The sequence below is a fragment of the Protopterus annectens genome, chromosome 3.part1 (genome assembly GCF_019279795.1).
Source record: "Protopterus annectens isolate FY-2018-M chromosome 3.part1, PAN1.0, whole genome shotgun sequence".
In the NCBI taxonomy this organism is placed as follows: Eukaryota; Metazoa; Chordata; order Ceratodontiformes; family Protopteridae; genus Protopterus; species Protopterus annectens.
The window spans coordinates 569,046,296-569,064,895 of NC_056732.1; the positions used below are offsets into that span (position 1 = coordinate 569,046,296).

At 44.4% G+C, this 18,600-nt stretch overlaps 1 protein-coding gene across 7 annotated transcripts in view; it reads right to left on the bottom strand.

The window, feature by feature from the left end:
* Positions 1 to 18,600, bottom strand: part of SATB1 (SATB homeobox 1) — a 1,726,940-nt gene that overhangs the window by 601,677 nt on the left and 1,106,663 nt on the right. For all 7 annotated transcript variants that reach the window (XM_044066968.1, XM_044066966.1, XM_044066967.1 and 4 more), the window contains 2 exons: positions 5,599 to 5,725; positions 4,749 to 4,872 (listed from right to left, as the gene is read on the bottom strand). In XM_044066968.1, coding sequence (XP_043922903.1) covers positions 4,749 to 4,872; positions 5,599 to 5,725 — 251 coding nt within the window. The remainder of the gene's footprint in view (positions 1 to 4,748; positions 4,873 to 5,598; positions 5,726 to 18,600) is intronic.

Consider the following 18,600-nt stretch of genomic DNA (forward strand, 5'->3'; position numbering starts at 1 on the left):
AAACAGGGGTCCAGGGAAGTAAGTAGTGTGGGAAGAAATAGCCAGGGAATTGTTATGGCTAGGCTTGTATAGGCCCTAGGGCCGATATCCTAGTACCAACCTATGAACCTATGGCACCAAATAGAAAAATCTCTCCCACTTCTCCAATGTGATTTCTTAGAAGCAGGTTTCTTTGCCTCCTTTAATTCCTGCAAGTCTGAAAACATATGCCTAAAAGGTATTAAAATTACCACAAAAAAAAAAAAAAAAACGGAATGAGAGGTAAAATTATTAAATTTTGGCACTTTCAAAAACAAGTTCAGAAAGGAAAGGACAAGAACTGGTACCTAGGTTTCATCCTTCGACACCAGGAAACATTCCTTTTCCTCATGTGATTTATGGCCACAGGATCTATGACCCCTAAAGAATGCAGAGGATTAAGAACCACAGGAAACAGTTCGGTCTTGTTTGCAAATGAGGAAGACGGGGAGGAATACCCCCAAAAGGGAACAGGTCTTCCCACTGCCATTTGTATCCCCCTCTCGGAAGCCATTAGCCCACGATAATTTAATGCTAAAGTGGAAGACTGAGAACCATTCTGTGGGACAGATGTAAGGAAGTGGCAGAAGGGGGAGTATCCTGATATAGTCATTCTGAAGTGGACGACTGTTCCTTTTCCTGAAAGGATCTTTCTTTTTTTTTATCCTTCCAGCCACTACTTACAATCCTGTTTGCCAGAGGCTTTTTGGGTCTACATTTGCTTTGTAACATGAACTAGAGGATTTATTAGATGTAAGTAAGAGGGTTGAAAAATGTTAGCAACCCCCTGAATCAAATTGCCTCTTTCATCAAACTGTTTGGATCTTCTGCATTCAGGCACTTAAACAAAACCTCCTCATCAAAAGAAGAAATCTCAGATTTAACCTCTTCTGAAGTAGTACAGCAGTGTAAGCTACACTTACAACAGTAGATGAGTTTCCCAATGCTGCAGTAGCCTATGGGTTGGGTCTTGCCCAAGACTCAGCAACTGGACAGTTTCCAAAAGCTCTGGATTCCTCTCTCAGCTCTACTAACTACCAACTGGCCATCCCAGATGACAGAAATTAGCAGCCAGAGTGGAAAGATCTTCAGGACTTTCTTGCCTAAACTAGTGTACTCATCCAGAGTGAACCAAAAAAGATATTCCAATACATCACTAGGAGAATGGTGGGCGGGACACAAACATAGACACATATACAAGATTTAAGGAGACCTGGCAGTTGCTGAGGAGGTTTAAGGCAATTGTCTATCAATAATTAAGGATAATTAAGGTTCAGGGTTTTCCTCTGATCAAAGTCACTTAATTAGACAGTAGCAAATCTCCTGTGTGGACATTCTAACAGTAAGATTTGTAGAGCTGTGCGTTTACAGAAGGGATCTTTTAATAATTCTTTTTTTTTTTTTAAACAAACAAGTCCTCCCTGCCCCCCGAGCCAACAGGGGCTCTAGCCAGCTACCCAAGTCACCTAGTGCTGGATCTGGTTCTGCCAATGGTACAACATCCTGCCAGCTTCGAAAGCTATAGGACACCTTCTACTCACCCAAACTGTCAGTCAGCTTGAGCGGAGCTAACTAAAAAGTTAAGTTTTGGTGCCCAGCCCTTCAGAGATTTCCTGTCAACACACATTGGGAGGCTGAGAACAAGATACAAATAACCAAACCTTTGGCATAAACAACATACCAAAAAACAAGGGGCATGGAGGAATGGATGGAGCGGTTACTGCAACAGTGATCATTTGAACATCTGCCGCTATGGTAAATTTACTTATGCAACTATGCTAGGTTGTTCATATTTATCACTGCTGCAGTAGCATAAGCTATATGGGTAGACTACCATAGCTTACAAGTTTTGGGAGGTAGAAAGAGAAGAGTCTAGGAGCCCCTGGAAAATGGTCCTAGCAAAGCCTGATCTAGACAAACAGAAGGAATCAAGCTTGTAGTGCGCTTATAGTACTTTCTAAAAGTATGTACAGAGGACCAAGTTGCTGCTTCTAGAATACTTCTAGAATCCAGCCCTTTCAAAAAAGCCACAGATGATGCCAAGGTGGTGGTAGATACACACTCTTTAAAGAATGTTTAGCACTTAAAAGCAGCAATAATAGGATTCAGAAAGGATCTACTTTCTGGAGGCAAACTGACAGAAAAGTTCCTCAATCTGTCAACAAAAGTCAGCAAGTACTTCAACATACAAACCTGGTAGTTCAAAATTCTGAAGGTTAAAGCAGAAGGAAAAAAACTCTTCCCATACCAAAGTTTTTATCACTCTTAAGAAGGATTAGCATTTAACATCGACCAAAAACTTGTCAGCAGCTTAAGAAACAGAAATAGAAACAGCTGTTGCTTCAGACCAAGGATGAAAAAACAAATACTTGTTAGTCTGAGGAACTATACAGTCTGTTTGACTCGGGGTTACTGCACAGCAAGGCCAAAGCATTCAATAAATGTGACATAAAAGGAGTACAGTGTGGGATATCCACTTGCAACCTATAATAACATCTCCTTAAAGAAAAGGGAACATCCACCTTTTCCCACTGAAACAGATTATTCATTCTGAACAGTTTCAGCAAAAGAAAATTCCTCAGCATGATAAACTGAGGAATTACTCACCTGAGATTAAGAGTCAGGGACACATGAGAAAAAAAAAAAAAAAAACAAAGAAAAGCCATGTCCTTATCCTTATAATCATCTGACAAACGATCCTTAGGTATTGTGGAACAATGTTATTTAGTCAAGTCTCCCACCAGTTTCATGGCATTCATAGCCTGCAATAAAGTTTTCAGCCAAAGTAATTAATGCATTTTTATCTAGAGAAATATTGTTTTGAAAAGAATTGTGTGTAATGTTTTATTTCTTTTTCCTAGGGACATCAAGCACTTCAACCTGGGAAACAGTCTCTCACCTCAACCACACTATGAAGAACTTCCCTGTGAAATTTTCATGACCAAAGAAAGCGGTTGAGAAAGAGGGTATATGAACACCTTTACAACATCTGAAAGGGGAAGATCGAAAATACCCTGGCTAAGTATGTGAGGGATAACCCAGGGCATTCCTTTTTGTTTAGAGCTACTGATCAAATTGAATATGACATTAGGGGGGTCCCTTAAGTGTAGAATTGGAGGTGCGGGAATTACATATTGGCAAATAATAACTAGGGCATACATAAAACCAGGTTTGAATGATGTGTACTCTATAGCCAGTGCGTTAAAGATGAAAAGTTTACAAAGATGACTGTTACTTTGCACTTACACCATTCTCCACCCCCCTTCTTCATCTCCCTCATTTCTTATCTTGTGGTGCTTTGTTTCCATTGACAATTTTCATGCTTCAACGTATAAATGATTTATGAATTTCTACTTAGGTAGTTTAGTGAATATGTATTTAGGATGCATGATTTAAGTGTTAAGTTTTTTTTAAAGATATAAGTGGAATTTTATTTAATGCTAAATATATGTGTATGTTTTAAAGAATTAATGGATGAGTATGCCATGTGACCTTTTAGGTGTGGTATTTAAACTAATTTGTCTTGCTTCACTTTTGTCTAAAGAAGTTGAGTGGAATAAAACTTGTCATTATATATCCCATTGATTAGCATTACTGCAATAATGATAAACATCTATCCTACCACTACACTGAGAATTTCACTGGACAAAATTTCAAACAATTTGAGGACATAGCCTATTATACACAAAAGTAAACATAGTCTCAAATCATTCAATACTTTGCAGTTAACTTTAGTAAAATGGTCAACAGTAGAAGGGTTAAGATGCATTAGTCCACTGCCAGAAGGCACTTGGAATGTCTAAGTTTGCAATGCTGCCCAGGTTTTGTTTACTATGCAAAAGTAACATCCATGTATCAGCTAATAGTGGGGACATACACTTGGCTTTTTACAAAGTGACACAGTAAAGCTTGCTGGCAATTTATTTGCTAGGCACCTGCAGCGTGGGACAAATGTTAACAAGTCTGATGTCAGAAAGCAGAAGCATCACCTTCTAAACTGGACCAGCATCGCTGTCTTGTTTTAAAAAACATACGACTTAATTATATGACTTATAATACTAGTATTTGATACAGCTCAGATCTACCACAGCTCTAACAGCTGTGGGTTTATAAACAGATTTTTTTTTTTTATTTATGCAGACTATTACTTTAACTATTTGGTTAAATCCTAACAAATTCTAGACATTTAACACATATAGCAAGTTAGTGACAAAATGAACACTTTAAGATGAGCCACTATGACTGATGCTCAAAACACTGGCAAAACAAATACATCACAGTGGAAAGACATCAATTAACTTCTCTTTCCTTAAAACTGACCCATGTACTGCATTCCCTATCAACCAACCCAAAATCCAAGCATTATTTCTGATTTTCCCCAAACTACATGGCCCATATGAGCAGTCACATAAACAGCATTCTTTGGTAGTGAAGCATGGGCTGCAAAATAAATGTGTGACCCTGTAATCAAAGGAAGACAAGCAAGACAGACTGTAACACCTTTGTTCTTATACCACCCTTTAAAATACAGACAAATCTATAGACAGCAATATTATACAAAAATTTTCTTAAATGCTAAAATTAAGAATTAAAATGTAAGCAGTATTGTTTTGATGTGTTTGAAGTAGCAAATGAATATATTCCACCATGTTTGTGTAGTGCAATATTTTTTTCTCTCTCTATTACTGAGAATGAATGAAAAAATACAAAACATGCGAGTATTAAAATACCTGGGAAAGGGGGCATTCTTTAGCCAGTGTGCTCTGGTTCATGTCCTTTAGTAAATCCTTCAGGGCATTTCTTACAGTTGTGTGAGTCCACTGCTCAGGAGGTAAATCTTCTAGTTTAGGGCAACTGTAAGAGAGAGAGAGATTAGAGAAGGGATTATTACAAGATTGCATCCTGCTGCAGAACATTCCTTTAAGACAGACAGATTTCATTTGGAGCATCAAGCAGATGCATCTGGAGATTGCTCTAGGTCTCCTGATTGTTCTGATTAGTTAATTACTTTATACAACACATCTGCTGTATTGATGCATGAATTATACATCAGCTGCATGTGGCGACTATTATTCCATGTTACTTCTACCTTCCTGCTCTGATGCACTTGGTAAGACAATTTAAGGCGCACTGCTTTTCTGCTTGTCAGTAAGAAGGGCATAATTTAAATCTAGACTAAAAATGAATACTTTAAAAATAAAAAATTCAACAGTGTTAAAATAACTGAATCAATACACAGATGAATAATTAGGTTTAAAAATGTAATTAAATGCTCTAATAATACGTGTCTTTTAGCAAATAATTTTATCTGAACTATACATTATAATTCTTCCTTAAATAATCTGATTCATCATTAAGCAGCTGCATTCTGATCCATTACACTTGAAAGCAAGCACATGTTAAAAATAATATTGCTAGAGTAACTGTTAAATACCATAGAAAAAGAAAGAAAAATACAACCATTCGTATTCTTTGCAAGTGATTAAGTACAATGTTATCAGAGCCTGCTTAATGAAGCTTAAGTTTCTATTAACAGAATAGCATGTTTATGGTCTGTGCCCTGGGACTAGAGACACTCACCTGTGTAACTGGATTTTCAAAGTAACTACATGATATACATCCTGTAACATGTCAGCAACTGTGGCATCAGGTGCATCTGTCACATATGACAATGGGACTGGATTCCACTTGCCAACCTGAATCAGACCTGTGTCAAGAAGACAAGAATATCAGTATATACAACTGTCTCTGGATGATGCCAAATGAACTGAACTTTCACTTGTTTTAACTAATACACTGTTTTACAAAACAGTACCACAGTCCAAATGAGAAACTAGAATGATACTATGTTAGCATCTTCAGTCCAGCTTAAAAAAAAGAAGGTATGTACTCACCATAACGTTCAATCTGAACTGTTGTTCTTCATTTGTCTTCAACCAGAGGAAGGGGAGCGTAAGCATACAGCAGACTGGGGGGAGGGGTCCAAGCTTGAACTAGTGCATCTCTGGGAAACCCTCCTCTGGGGGAGATCAGGGCAAAACAACCACTATACTGGCACTGGAAGGAGAGGCGAAGAGATTGCCCATTCCCACAATCTCATGGCCACTCGACAGAGGGGATAACATCTGGTTCCTCCCTGTTTGTTGATATATCAGACCACTGCCATGTTGTCCATCTGTATAGCGATCATTCCTCGGGGAAAAAATGAATGCACCACCTGCAACGCCAAAAGCACTGCCCTCATTTCCAGAATGCTGATGTGTAAGTTGGTCTCTAACACTGATCATGTCCCTTGAACAGTCTTGTCCCAGCCAATGCTCCCCCTGACCCAAGCTAGGAGGTGTCCGTGGTGACTGTGGCTACAGGAGCAGGAGCCATGAAAGGGGGACCTTCTGCCAATTTCTGAGAGTTTAACCACCACAGTAGGGAGGACTTGCAGGCTCTGGACAGCTGAATGGGATGACACAGAGGGTTTGTCTAGAATAGACCACTGTACTGCTAGGGTCCATTTAAGAACGCGCATGTGTAGTCTTGCCAAAGGTAAAATAAAGTACAGTTGTGTACACTTACCATAAATGTAGATGTTCCAGTGTATTAACTGTTGCAGTCATCACATTTGGGTTATCCCTGCCAGGGTAGCCCTCAGTCGGCCTGAATACCAGAGGCTTAGTATTTCTGCGCCGGTTGCTGTCGCTTCAGGAATGACGTCAGATCATCAGTAGTATAAAGTAAGGCAACCGACGCCATTACATAAGCTTTTCTTGGCCTCTCAGGAGCCCCTAAGTGGGAGCCAGGATCTGGTGGAAGAACCCCACCAGTAGAAAGTAAATACCAAAACGTTCCTTGTAATAAGAGAGAGAGAAAGGGGGATGGAGAGAGGGAAACCAGGACTGCAACAGTGAGTACACTCTAACATCTACATTTATGGTAAGTGTACACAACTGTACTATATTCTTCGTGTTTCACTATTGCAGTCATCACATTTGGGTCGATTCCCAAAGCTGAGGAAAAGGATGGAGGCAGTCAAGAAGACTGGGGGCTGGCTAGGATGCCCTGCAAGACTGCAGTAGCAAAGCATGGCCTGGATTTGGAAAGACAGGCAGGTGGTAATGCTTGGTGAAGGTATGAACAAAACTCCAAGTTGCAGCTTCCAGAATGTCCCTGGTGGGGACTTCTCTGAGGAAAGCTGTAGAGGTGGAGGTTGCTCTGGTAGAATGTGTTCCGACTCCCTTAGGGGGAGGTTTCCCGTGTTGCTTGTAGCAAAAATGGATGCAGTGTGCTAACCATTTGGAAATGGTTTGTTTGGATATGGCTTTGCCCTCTGCTCCTGCAGCAAAGCTGACTAACAACCGATCAGTTTTTCTGAATGATTTGGCCTTGTCTAGATAGAATCTGAGCTGTCTGTGCACATCTAGAGAGTGTGGTATTCTTTCCCCCTTGTTTTGTGGGTTAGGGAAAAAGGTGGGCAAATGAATGGATTGGTTGAGAGCCACACTGGACATCACTTTTGGCAAGAGGGATGGGTTAGTCCTGAGGGAGACCCTGTCAGCATGGAAAATGATGAAGGACTCTACAGCCATTAGTGCTTGTAGCTCGGATATTCTTCTTGCTGAAGTGATGGCCAGAAGCAAGGCCGTCTTCCATGAGAGAAACTTTAATTCTGCTGAAGCTGCTGGTTCAAAGGGGGGGAAGAGCAGGGTGAGTTTCTCTAACACAAAGTTTAGGTCCCATGCTGGGGTAGGTGCTCTTCTGGGTGGCCTCAAGTTGCTAGCCCCTCTGAGGAACTGTTTGATGACAGGGTGCGAGAAGAGAGGTTGCTCAGTGCTGAAATGAGCAGAGATAGCAGAGGCATGAATTTTAATAGAGGAAAAGGATAGACCACTGTGTAGTAGGTCAGCTAGGTAATCCAGGATGAGAGGTAGGGAGGGCTGTGCCATATCAGCTCCCTTAGCCTGAATCCAGGTGCAAAACCTTTTCCATTTGTCAGCATAAGACTTTCTAGTGCTAGGGCGTCTGGCCTTACGTATAACCTCTAGAACCCGTTTACTGAGACTGACAGCTTGTACAGTGGTCAGGGAATAAGCCAGGTTGCCAAACTGAGGGTCTGCAATTGGGGATGCATGAATTCTCCTTCTCTTTGGGTCAGGAGTGCTGGGATCTGAGGGAGATGCCATGGTGGCACAGGGGACAGGCTGCCCAGCAGTGGGTACCAGTGCTGGCGTGGCCAGTCTGGGACAATCAGGACTGCCCTTGGTTTTTCCTCCTTTATTTTGAGCAGTACCCTGGTAATGAGAGGTAGTGGGGGAAATGCATAGACCGAGAAGGTTGACCCACTGGAAAGATAGAGCATCCTGCAGTGAGGCTCCATGGTGCAGAACTTGCTGAGCTGATGGTTGGAGTGGGAAGCAAAGAGGTCTACCTTCGGGGTGCCCCATTTCTGAATTATAAGGGTGAAGGTTCCTTGGTTTTGCTACCACTTGTGTGGGTCCAGAAAATTTCTGCTTAAGTTGTCTACCAGAGAGTTTAGAGAGCCTGGCAGGAATTGTGCTAACAGGTGTAGTTGCATGGCTGAGGCTGTGTGCCAAATGGTCATGGCGAGCCTGCATAGTGTGTAGGAGTATGTCCCTCCCTGCTTGTTGATATACCTCATCAATGTGGTGTTGTCGGTTTTGATCAGTAAAGCCACTGGGGAGAAAAGGGGTCTGAAAGCTGTCAATTCATACTGAACAGCTAGCAAATCTTTTTGGTTGATGTGCAGATGTATTTGCTGTGGGCTCCATTGGTCCTGTATGCACCTGCCGTTCAGGTGTGCGCCCCAGGCATAGTCTGATGCGTCTGTGGTGAGGGTCTGAGCAGCATGGGGTGGTGAGAAGGGTAGTCCCTTGCTGTGGTAGCATGCTGCTGCCCACCAAAGGAAATCTTTCCTTAGACAAGGTATCATTGGTATAAGAGTTTCCAGGTCTTGAGAGTGTTTACACCAAAGGCTTTTTAGTTACCACTAAAGTTTCCTCATATGCAGTCTGGCATATGGAATGAACAGAATGCAAAGAATGAGCAGAATGCAAGATGCCATGAACCTCAGAGCTTGCAGGATTTTCCTTGTGGAAAACTGGGGTCTGGTGGCTAACTGAGAGAAATAGCCTGTCAGGTAAATTTGCTTTTCTGGTGTAAGGAATGCCATCTGGGATGCTGTGTCCAGGCATGCTCCCAGGAATATAATTTTTTGGGTGGGTACTAGTTTGGATTTCTTTTTGTTGATAGTGCACCCTACAGAGGTCAGTAGGTCCTTTACAAAGGCCAGGTGCTTGAGCAGCTTTTCCTGACAGTCTGCCTTAATTAAGCAGTCATCTACGTATGGGAAATTTGAATATTTATTTGCCTGCAAAAAGCAATGGCGGGAGCCAGGTATTTTGAGAAAACTCTGGGAACAGTAGATAAGCCAAAGGGAAGTGCAGAGAACTGAAAGTTCAGAGATCCTGCCCTGAAACGTAGATATTTCCTGCATGATTCCCTGATTGGGATGTGTAGGTAAGGCCTCTTTTAGGTCTAGGGTGGCCAGCCAGACATCCTTGGAGAGCATAGGTAACAGTTGCTGAAGGGTGAGCATTTTGAATGTTGGTATCACCAAGAAGGTGTTTAGAATGGATAAATTGAGGGATGGGGCACCAGGTGCCCTCTTTTCTGGGTACCAGGAAGAGCCTGGAGTAGAAACTTTGGCCTGTTCTGCAGGAACGTGTTCTATTGCCCTCATGGAGAGCAAGGAAAGAACTTGGTTTTTGGCCTCTGCCCACTGGTTTGGAGGTAGATCTGGGAATCCTTTTGGGGTTGGTAGAGTGTGGAAAGAAAATGTGTATCCCTGGGACACTATATTGAGGACCCAGCGGTCGTTGGTAATGGTGGCCCAGATGCTTGCATGGAAGGAGAGTTTTCCTCCCAGGACAAGTGCATGTGGGCAGAGGGAAGGGTGGAAGTGGAGAGTCATTGTGAGTTCTTACCATGAGGGGGTGGCTTTGCACTCCCTGGTTTAGAAGTGGAGGTACTCCATTGCTTTGATCTCTGCATTTCCTGTGGCTGTTGTGGGGGGGGGGGGGGTCTGCTTCCCCGGGGTCTGGGCTGAACTGACTTGGAGGGGGAAGGACTGGACCAGTGTTTGGAGGGGCAATGCCTACTGAACCTGGGTGACTGGACCTGCAGTAAATCCTCAACTCTCTGCATAAATTTAGCTTTTTCTTCCATCTTTTTTAAGACTTGGTGCCAAATAAGTTGGCTTTGTGCAAGGGTGCATCCAACAGTTTAGATATGACATGGTCTGGCAAGGGCCGTTCCTTAAGCCAAGCATGCCTTATAAGTACAGACTTGGTGACTGTTGACCTGCAAGATGCTTCATGCTTCTAGGGCATCAAAATCACAGTGTAAGGTTGACTTGCAGAATGCATTAAATCTGGCAACTCTTTTCTGCACAAGCAGGAAAAGTTAATATTTTTTGTTTGAGGAGTTCCATGGTATGCTGCTGGAATTTTAGCATATGGAACTGACAATTTAGTGCTCTAATAGCAAGAGTAGCAGAGGTATATACTTTTTCACCCCCTCTGTCTAAAGCTCAGGAATCACTATCTGAGGGGGTGGGATTCTTAGCAGAAGTTGCTTTAATTCCTTTAGGCCCTTGGGAGATCACCTCAGGGTCAGAAGTAGGATTTTTGAAAAGAAATTTGTGAGAGTCAGGGACTCTAATACCGGGCAGGTTTCCTGGCAGCAGGAGAGAGGGTGTCAGGAGTTAAACTAGATTCCATGAAAACATCATCCATAACATCCAGGACAGGAGGAATGGCCAGGGGTCTGTGCTGTGGAAGATCTAAAAATTCCCTGAGTCTCTTTTTAGACTGACGGTAGACCCGACATTCCCATTGGAAATGTTCCCTTAAAGTATGAAGGGTTTCCCCAAAGGAAAAATCTTTAGGTGGAGAGGCTAAAGGAATGGATTCTTCTGCATCAGAATCCACATAAGCAGAAAGGGGTTGCATGTCTTCATATTCAGAGGCATCGGAGTCATCAGACTCCTGTTCAGATAAGACTACTGGGGACAAATCTCTTTTTCTTTTGGAAAGGGTAGCTTGGCTTCCCCTGATCAACATTATAAGGTCTTCTGCCATTTTAAGCATTTGAGACTGAGGCAAGGAAGCAGGTGCCTGTGATGGGGTCGTCAGTTTCTTGGGTGTGGTTCATATCCTGGGCCTTAGAAACTCGGTAGTTTTCGAAAGAACAGAAGATGCAAAAGAAGTCATTGGTTTGTGTTGAGAATCGGTAGTGCCAAGTACTTCCTCGGAAGCTGGTGCCTGCTCAGTGGCTCTGGACCCATCCAAGGTAGAGACAAAGTACAGTTGTGTATTACCATAAATGTAGATGTTTGAGAGTGTATTCACTGTTGCAGTCATCACACAAGGGTTATCCTGCCAGGGGCAGCCTCAGTCGGCCCGAGTACCAGAGGTTTAGTATTTCTGCGTTGGTTTTTGTCACTTCAGGACTGACGTCAGGTCAACAATGGTATAAAAACAGGCAGCCGATGCCATTACATAAGTTTTTCTTGCCCCAAATCTTAGGAGCCCCCAAATAGGGAACTAAGTTATGGTGGAAAAAGACCACCAGTAAAAAGTAAATACCAATAGCCCTGTAAGGAGTGAGCAAAGCTGACTACCAACTGATCAGTTTTTCTGAATGATTTGGTCCTGTCTAGATAGAATCTGAGCTGTCTGTGCACAGACAGCTGTTCCACAGCCATAAGTGCTTGTAGCTCAGACACTCTTCCAACTGAAGTGATGGCCAAGCAAGGCTGTTTTCCAAGAGAGGAATTTTAACTCTGCTGACGCCGCAGGCTGAAAGGGGGGTTGAGTGAGCTTTTCCAACACAAAGTTAAGGTCCCAAACAGGGGTAAGGGCTCTTCTTGGTGGCCTTAAGTAGTTAGCCCCTCTCAGGAACTGCTCGATGAGAAGGTGTGAGAAGAGAGGTAACTCAGTGCTATAATGAGCAGAGATGGCAGAGGTAAGGATCTTAATGGAAGAGAAGGATAGGCCCCTGTGGAGTAGGTCTGCTAGGTAATCCAGGATGAGAGGTAATGAGGGCTGTGCTTGATCCGCTCCTTTAGTGTAGATCCAGGAACAATACCTTTTCCCACTTGTCAGCATAGGGTTGTCTGGCTTCAGGTATGACATCCTGTACCTGCTTGCTTAGGGTGGCCACTGGAGGAGAAGTCAAGGAATAAGTCAGGCTGCAAGGTTCAGGGTCTGCAATTGCAGATGCACGAACTGTCCCTCCTGCTCAGTTAGGAGAGTTGGAATGGTGACAGACTGCGCAGTGGTTGGTACCAGTGTTGGCATGGCCAGTCTGGGGCAATCAGGATTGCCCTTGGTCTTTTCTCCCTTGAGTAATACTCTTGTAAGAAGAGGTAAAGGGGGAAATGCATAGATTGAGAGGTTTGCCCACTGGAAGGATAGGGCATGCACTTTCCAGGCCTTACTGTGAGGTTCCCTGGTGCAGAGTTTGCTCAGCTAGTGGTTGTAGGGGGAGGCAAATAGGTCCACCTTCGGGGTACCACATTTTTAGACCACCAGGCTGAAGGTGTTGTGGTTTAATTGCCACTCTTGTGTGTCTAGGAGATTTCTGCTTAAGTTGTCTGCCAGAGAGTTTTGGTTGCCTGGCAGGAATTGAGCTTGCAGGTGAATATGCATTGCCGAGGCAGTGTTCCACAGGGTCATGGCTAGCCTACAGTGTAGGCAAGAGTGGGTTCCCCCCTGCTTGTTGATGTACCACATCACTGTGGTGTTGTCAGTTTTCATTAGTAGAGGCCCCAGAGAGAGTAGGGATCTGAAAGTTGTCAAGAGCATGCTGAACAGCTAGCATCTCTTTTTGGTTGATGTGCAGATGAATCTGATTTGGGCTCCAGTGGCCCTGAATGCACCTGACGTCCAGATGTGCACCCCAGGCATAATCTGATGCATCTGTGGTTAGGGTCTGGGTGGCATGGGGTTGTGTAAAGGGAAGTCCCTTGTTGTGGTTGCACTCTGCTGCCCACCAAAGGAACTCTTTCCTTTGACAAGGTATCATATGTATGATAAGTTTCCAGATCCTGAGAATGTTGGCACCAAAGACTTAAGTACCACTGAAGTTTCCTCATATGCAATCTGGCATATGGAATTAGCAGAATGCAGGAGGCCATGAACCCTAGAGCTTGCAGGATTTTCCTTGCTGACAGCTGGGTTCTGGTGGCCATTTGAGAGAAGTAGCCTGTCAGACAGGCTTGTTTTTCTGGAGTAAGGAATACCATCTGGGATGCTTAGGTTCATAGGTTCATACTAGGCTATGTGCCCTAGGGCATTTATAAGCCTAGCCAGAGTGTGTTTGGCTTTCGTCACCCATTTTAAATTAATTTTGCTATACCCTTTTTCGAGGTTAGTATACTGTGCCTCTGTCTAACAGTGACACAGAAGTGATACCCGGGGTAAACCTACGATCTCCCATCCACTCAAGATTCCTCTTGACAAGAGTCAATGAGGGATTCTGCCTAATCTGGACTGGGATTTTATTCCAGAGTGAAGGGAGCCTCTGGGTTATGAATCTGTCCCTCCAGCATGTCCTATTTATTTCACTGCTGAGGTTCAAGTCTCTCGAGCGCGTAGCTCAATGGGATTTGGATTTTCTGAGGTGCAGCATGTCCATTAATTCCAGGTTGGACATGGCTTTATACGTCAGGCACAGATCGCCTCTGAGCAGGCGGTATACCACTGAGTAGAGCTGGAGTTTCTTTAACTGGGCAGCATATGGCATCTGTTTGAGCCCTTTGATCCTCTTGGTGAGGTACTTTTGGGGTCTTTCCAGTTGCTGCAGGTGTCTGGTAAGGTACATCCCAAAAGGGGCATTGTACTCATTTATGAGCCTGATGAGGGATGAGTAAAGAGGCACGATGACCTCCCCTGATCTAGATGTGAATCCCTTCATGATTAGGTGGGCTATATAAAATGTTTTTCTAACCATTTTGGCCACGTGGTTTTCAAATGAGAGATTGCTATCAACTTAGGTCCCCAGGTCCCTAATTACTTCTTCCATACTTAATGGATTATCACCTATGTGGTAATTTGTGGCCACTTTGTTTTTGCCAAAGGGGATGACTATACACTTTTTGGCATTTAGCTTGAGGCCATGGCTCTGGCACCAGTTGTCTGTTTCTATGAGGCCCTTTTGTAGGATACTTGTGTCGGCTGGAGAGTCGATTACGGCGCCTAGTTTGCAGTCATCTGTGTCCAAAGCTTGCTCCCAGGAATACAATTTTTTGACCGGGGACTAGTTTTGATTTCTTTTCATTGATAGTGTACCCCAGGGAGGTTAGAAAGTCCTTTACAAATGTCAGGTGCTGCAACAGCTTTTCCTGACTGTCTGCCTGAATCAGGCAATCGTCCAAGTAGGGGTAAATTTGAATATTTCTCTGTTTGCAATAGGCAATGGCTGAAGCCAAGCATTTTGTGAAAATTTTGGGAGCAGTGGATAAGCCAAAGGAAAGTGCAGAGAACTGAGAATCAATAGATCCTGCTCTGAAATGTAGATATTTCCTGCAGGAGTCCCTGATGGGGATGTGCAGATAGGCCTCCTTTAGGTCTACGGTGGCTAACCAGGTATCTTTGGATAGTGTAGGGAGAAGCTGCTGTAGGGTGAGCATTTTGAATTTTGGTACCACCAGGAAGGTGTTTAGAATGGAAAGATCTAAGATTGGGCACCAGGTGCCCTCTTTTCTGGGTACTAGGAAAAGTCTGGAATAAAAACCTTGGCCTATCTGTTCTGCAGGAACAGGCTGAATTGCCCTTATGGAGAGCCAGGGACCGAACTTGGTTTTGTACCTCTGCCCACTGGTTTGGAGGAAGGTCTAGGAGCCCTTTTGGGGTTGGCTGCATGTGGAAATAAAATTTGTACGCCTGGGATACTATGTTGAGGACCCATTAATCGTTGGTGATGGAGGTCCAGTTTTTTGCATCCTAGGAGCACGAGTAATTGGGCAGAGGTGAGGGGAGGAGTCGAGAAGTCATTGTGAATTATTTCCATAAGGGGGTGGCTTAGCACTCCCTGTTTTAGAAGTGGAGTTACTCCATTGCTTAGATCTCTGCATACCCTGAGACTGTAGTCTGGGGCGTCTGTTTCCCCTAGGTCTAGTTTGAGGTGGCCTTGAGGGGGCTGGAAAGAACAAATGTTTTGAGGGGTAATGCTTACTGAATCTTGAAGGCTGCACTTGCAAAAAATCTTTGACTGTCTGCATAGACTTAGTTTTTTCTTCCATCTTTTTTAAAACCTCTTCTGCTTTGGTGCCAAACGGATTGTCCTTGTTCAGAGGTGCGTCCAATAATTTTGATTTGACATGGTTTGGCAAGGTCTGCTCCTTAAGCCAGGCATGCCTTCTAAGTACAGAACCTATGACTCTTGCCCTGCAAGATTCTGCTAGGGCATCATACCCACATTGCAGGGTATGCTTGCTGACTTGGCTTGCAGAATGCATAAGCTTCTGTAATTCTTTATTTTCTGCACAGTCAGGGAAGGTAGACAATTTTTGATTAATAAGTTCCATAGTACGTTGCTGGTATTTCAGCATGTGGAATTGACAATTTAATGCCCTAATGGCAAGAGTTGCAGAGGTATTTACTTTTTTACCCCATCTGTCTAAAGCTCGGGAGTCCCTGTCCAATGGAGTGGGATTCTAAGCTGTAGTTGCTTTTATTCCTTTAGGTCTTTGGAAGATGACCTCTGGGTCAGCAGTAGGATTTTTGAACAGACATTTGTGTAAGTCAGAGACTCTTTAGTACCTGTCAGGTTTCCTGGGAGCAGGGGGTAAAGTATCAGGAGTTAGACTGGTTTAGAAAAAGACATCATCCACAACATCCAGAACAGGAGGGATAGCTAAGGATCTGTGCTGTGGTAAATCTAAAAATTGCCCGAGTCTCTTTTTGGACTGAGGATAATCCTAGAATTCCCAATAAAAATGCTCTCTCAATATATGTAGGGTTTCACCAAAAGAAAAATTCTCTGGAAGGGAGGCAGAAGGAATGGATTCCTCTGCATCTGAATCCTCATTGGCAGATAAGGGCATGTCTTCATAATCAGAAACCTCAGAGTCATCGGACTCTTCATCAGATAAAGCTGCTGAGGACAAGTCTATTTTTCTTTTAGCAAGGGAAGATTGCTTCCCCTAATCAGCATGATAAGGTCTTCCACCATTTTAAGCATCTGCGACTGTGGCAAGGAAGCAGGCGCTTGAGTTAGGGTCACTGTTTTTTTTTAGGCATAGCTTGTACTCTTAGCCTTAGAAACTCGGTAGTTTTAGAAAGAACTGAAGACGCGAAAGAAGTAGTCTGTTTGTGTCGAATATCGGTAGTGTGAAGAAGCAGGTGCCTGCACAGTGGGTCTGGACCCATCCAAGGTAGAGACATCCATAGGTTCTGTAGTCAAAGAAATCTCACAGCATACCGGACTCCGAACGGGTCTTGGTAGCGGCCTGCGAATCCATCAAAGCGGGCATCAGGGGCTGTGAAAGTGCCTCACTAGCTTAACGGAAGTGTCGTCGGCAGTTTTGGACCTGTGCGGTCTATCTCTGTCTTTATCCTTATGTTTTTTCGGAAGATCAGTAGTCGGATGGCTTACCGAAGCCATTTCGGAACACAGAGATCAAGAATGAAAGTATTTAGCTACAATAAGGGCCCGAAGATGAATAGTTTTGGAGCTGAACAAAGCACAAAACCAGCAGCAAGGCACGTCGTGGTGTGGGCCTAAACAGGTGACGCAGTAAGAATGGAAATCTTAGTGTGGTATTAGCTTTCCACAGGCGAGACAATTGTTAACTTTTTCTGACATCGGTTAGAGCAAGAAAAAAGGATCCCCAACAGGGTACTTAGCTTTAGAAGACTTCAACTTCAATTTTGGAAATGAAAAAGTCAGGTAGCAGCCGACTGGCACTCGTGCGAACTGCTTCTGCTTCGGGCTCCTCGACAAGAAAGACTGATGTAATGGCGTCGACTGCCTGTTTTTATACCACTGATGACCTGACATCAGTACTGAAGCGACAGCAACCGACGCAGAAATACTAAGCCTCTGGTATTTGGGCTAACTGAGGGCTACCCCTGGCAGGATAACCCAAGTGTGATGACTGCAACAGTGAAACACGAAGAACATCCACAGCTTCTTACTACCTCTGATACCTGGAATAGGATTGCTGAGGACTAGAAAAGCAGACTCCAATGGCAGACAGGGTCTTACCGTCTTTCTCACACTGGGGCTAAAGTATCCTTCATGGATTGACCGAACAGGGTAGCTCCATCGAAGGGGGCATTCTTGAAGGATACCTTGAAGTTCTCAGAGAAATCGCATCTAAGTGTGATGACTAGTACCAATGCCTGATCGTGCTGCTCTAGATGCGCCTTTCGTGGCAAAGGAGAGGAGTCTCATAAAGACATTAGAAATGGCTTTAAGAAGATCTTCTACTCTGCTGACATGGACTCCGGGGTAGACGCTGAAACCTCCTTGATGAGTGACCTCTGCAGTCTAGTAACATGCGCTATATAATTCAGCACCCTCAGTGAGAAGGCCGCTGACATAAAAACATGCTTCCCCAGTCTGTCTATTGCTCTGGACTCCCTGTCAGGCAGATGGACAGAGGAGGTCTCCTGGGCAAGCTCCTTTTTGGTGGCAGCTGCAACCACCAAGGCATTAACAGGGACATGCTTCTGCCAAAATATCCTGTCTTGCGGGGTGCTAAGGACCTTGTCAGGGCACTTGGGTACTGGCTCCAGCGCATCCAGTTCCTCCCTCACCCTGTGGGCAATGAGGTCTACCAAAGGGTCCATGGGGGGGGGGGGGGTCACCCAGGAAGTAGATGGGCCTGCGCCGAATGCCTCCATGAACACGGACTCCTCCGGAATGGGCTTTTGGGCAGACCATCCACCTTTCTGACACAGAATTTCCATGATGTCTCCCAAAGGAGACATCATCAAGTGGAGATCTGGGGAGCCCTCGCCTTCCTCCCAGTGTATTCAGTGACAGGCATAGGGGTGGAGTCAATGTACCTCCTCTTGCACAAATGCTTCCAGTGGACCTCCTCGGGGGGGGGGGGTTCTGGGGAGGAGCCGGAAGCCTGGGGCTACACAGGGAGAGTAACATGGAGTGTAGAGGCAAGCTGACTGAAGTCGAACACTGGAGACCTCGGGTCCAGAGTCCAGCTGGAGTAGAAAAGGATCCAGACAGGGAGGCATCGAGTCGAGAGAACCCTCTCCACCCCTCTCCACCATGTCAAACGCCAATGGAGTGCAGGAGACTGGTGCTGCATGCACTTGCACCAAGGTGTTCAATGCCAGTGGATCTGAATACCCCGACCCCATATGCGCTGACTGGGGGGGGGTGTGCACCAAACCACTTAGGACCAAAGGTCCGAGGGGAAAGGAAGGCACCAAAACCCTCAACAATGATACCAAACCATTGGAGCTGACACCGAGCAAACTACGACTCCAAGAGCCTTCCATTACCAAAGTGAAAGGGGCAGAGGAACTCACAGTCATTGTC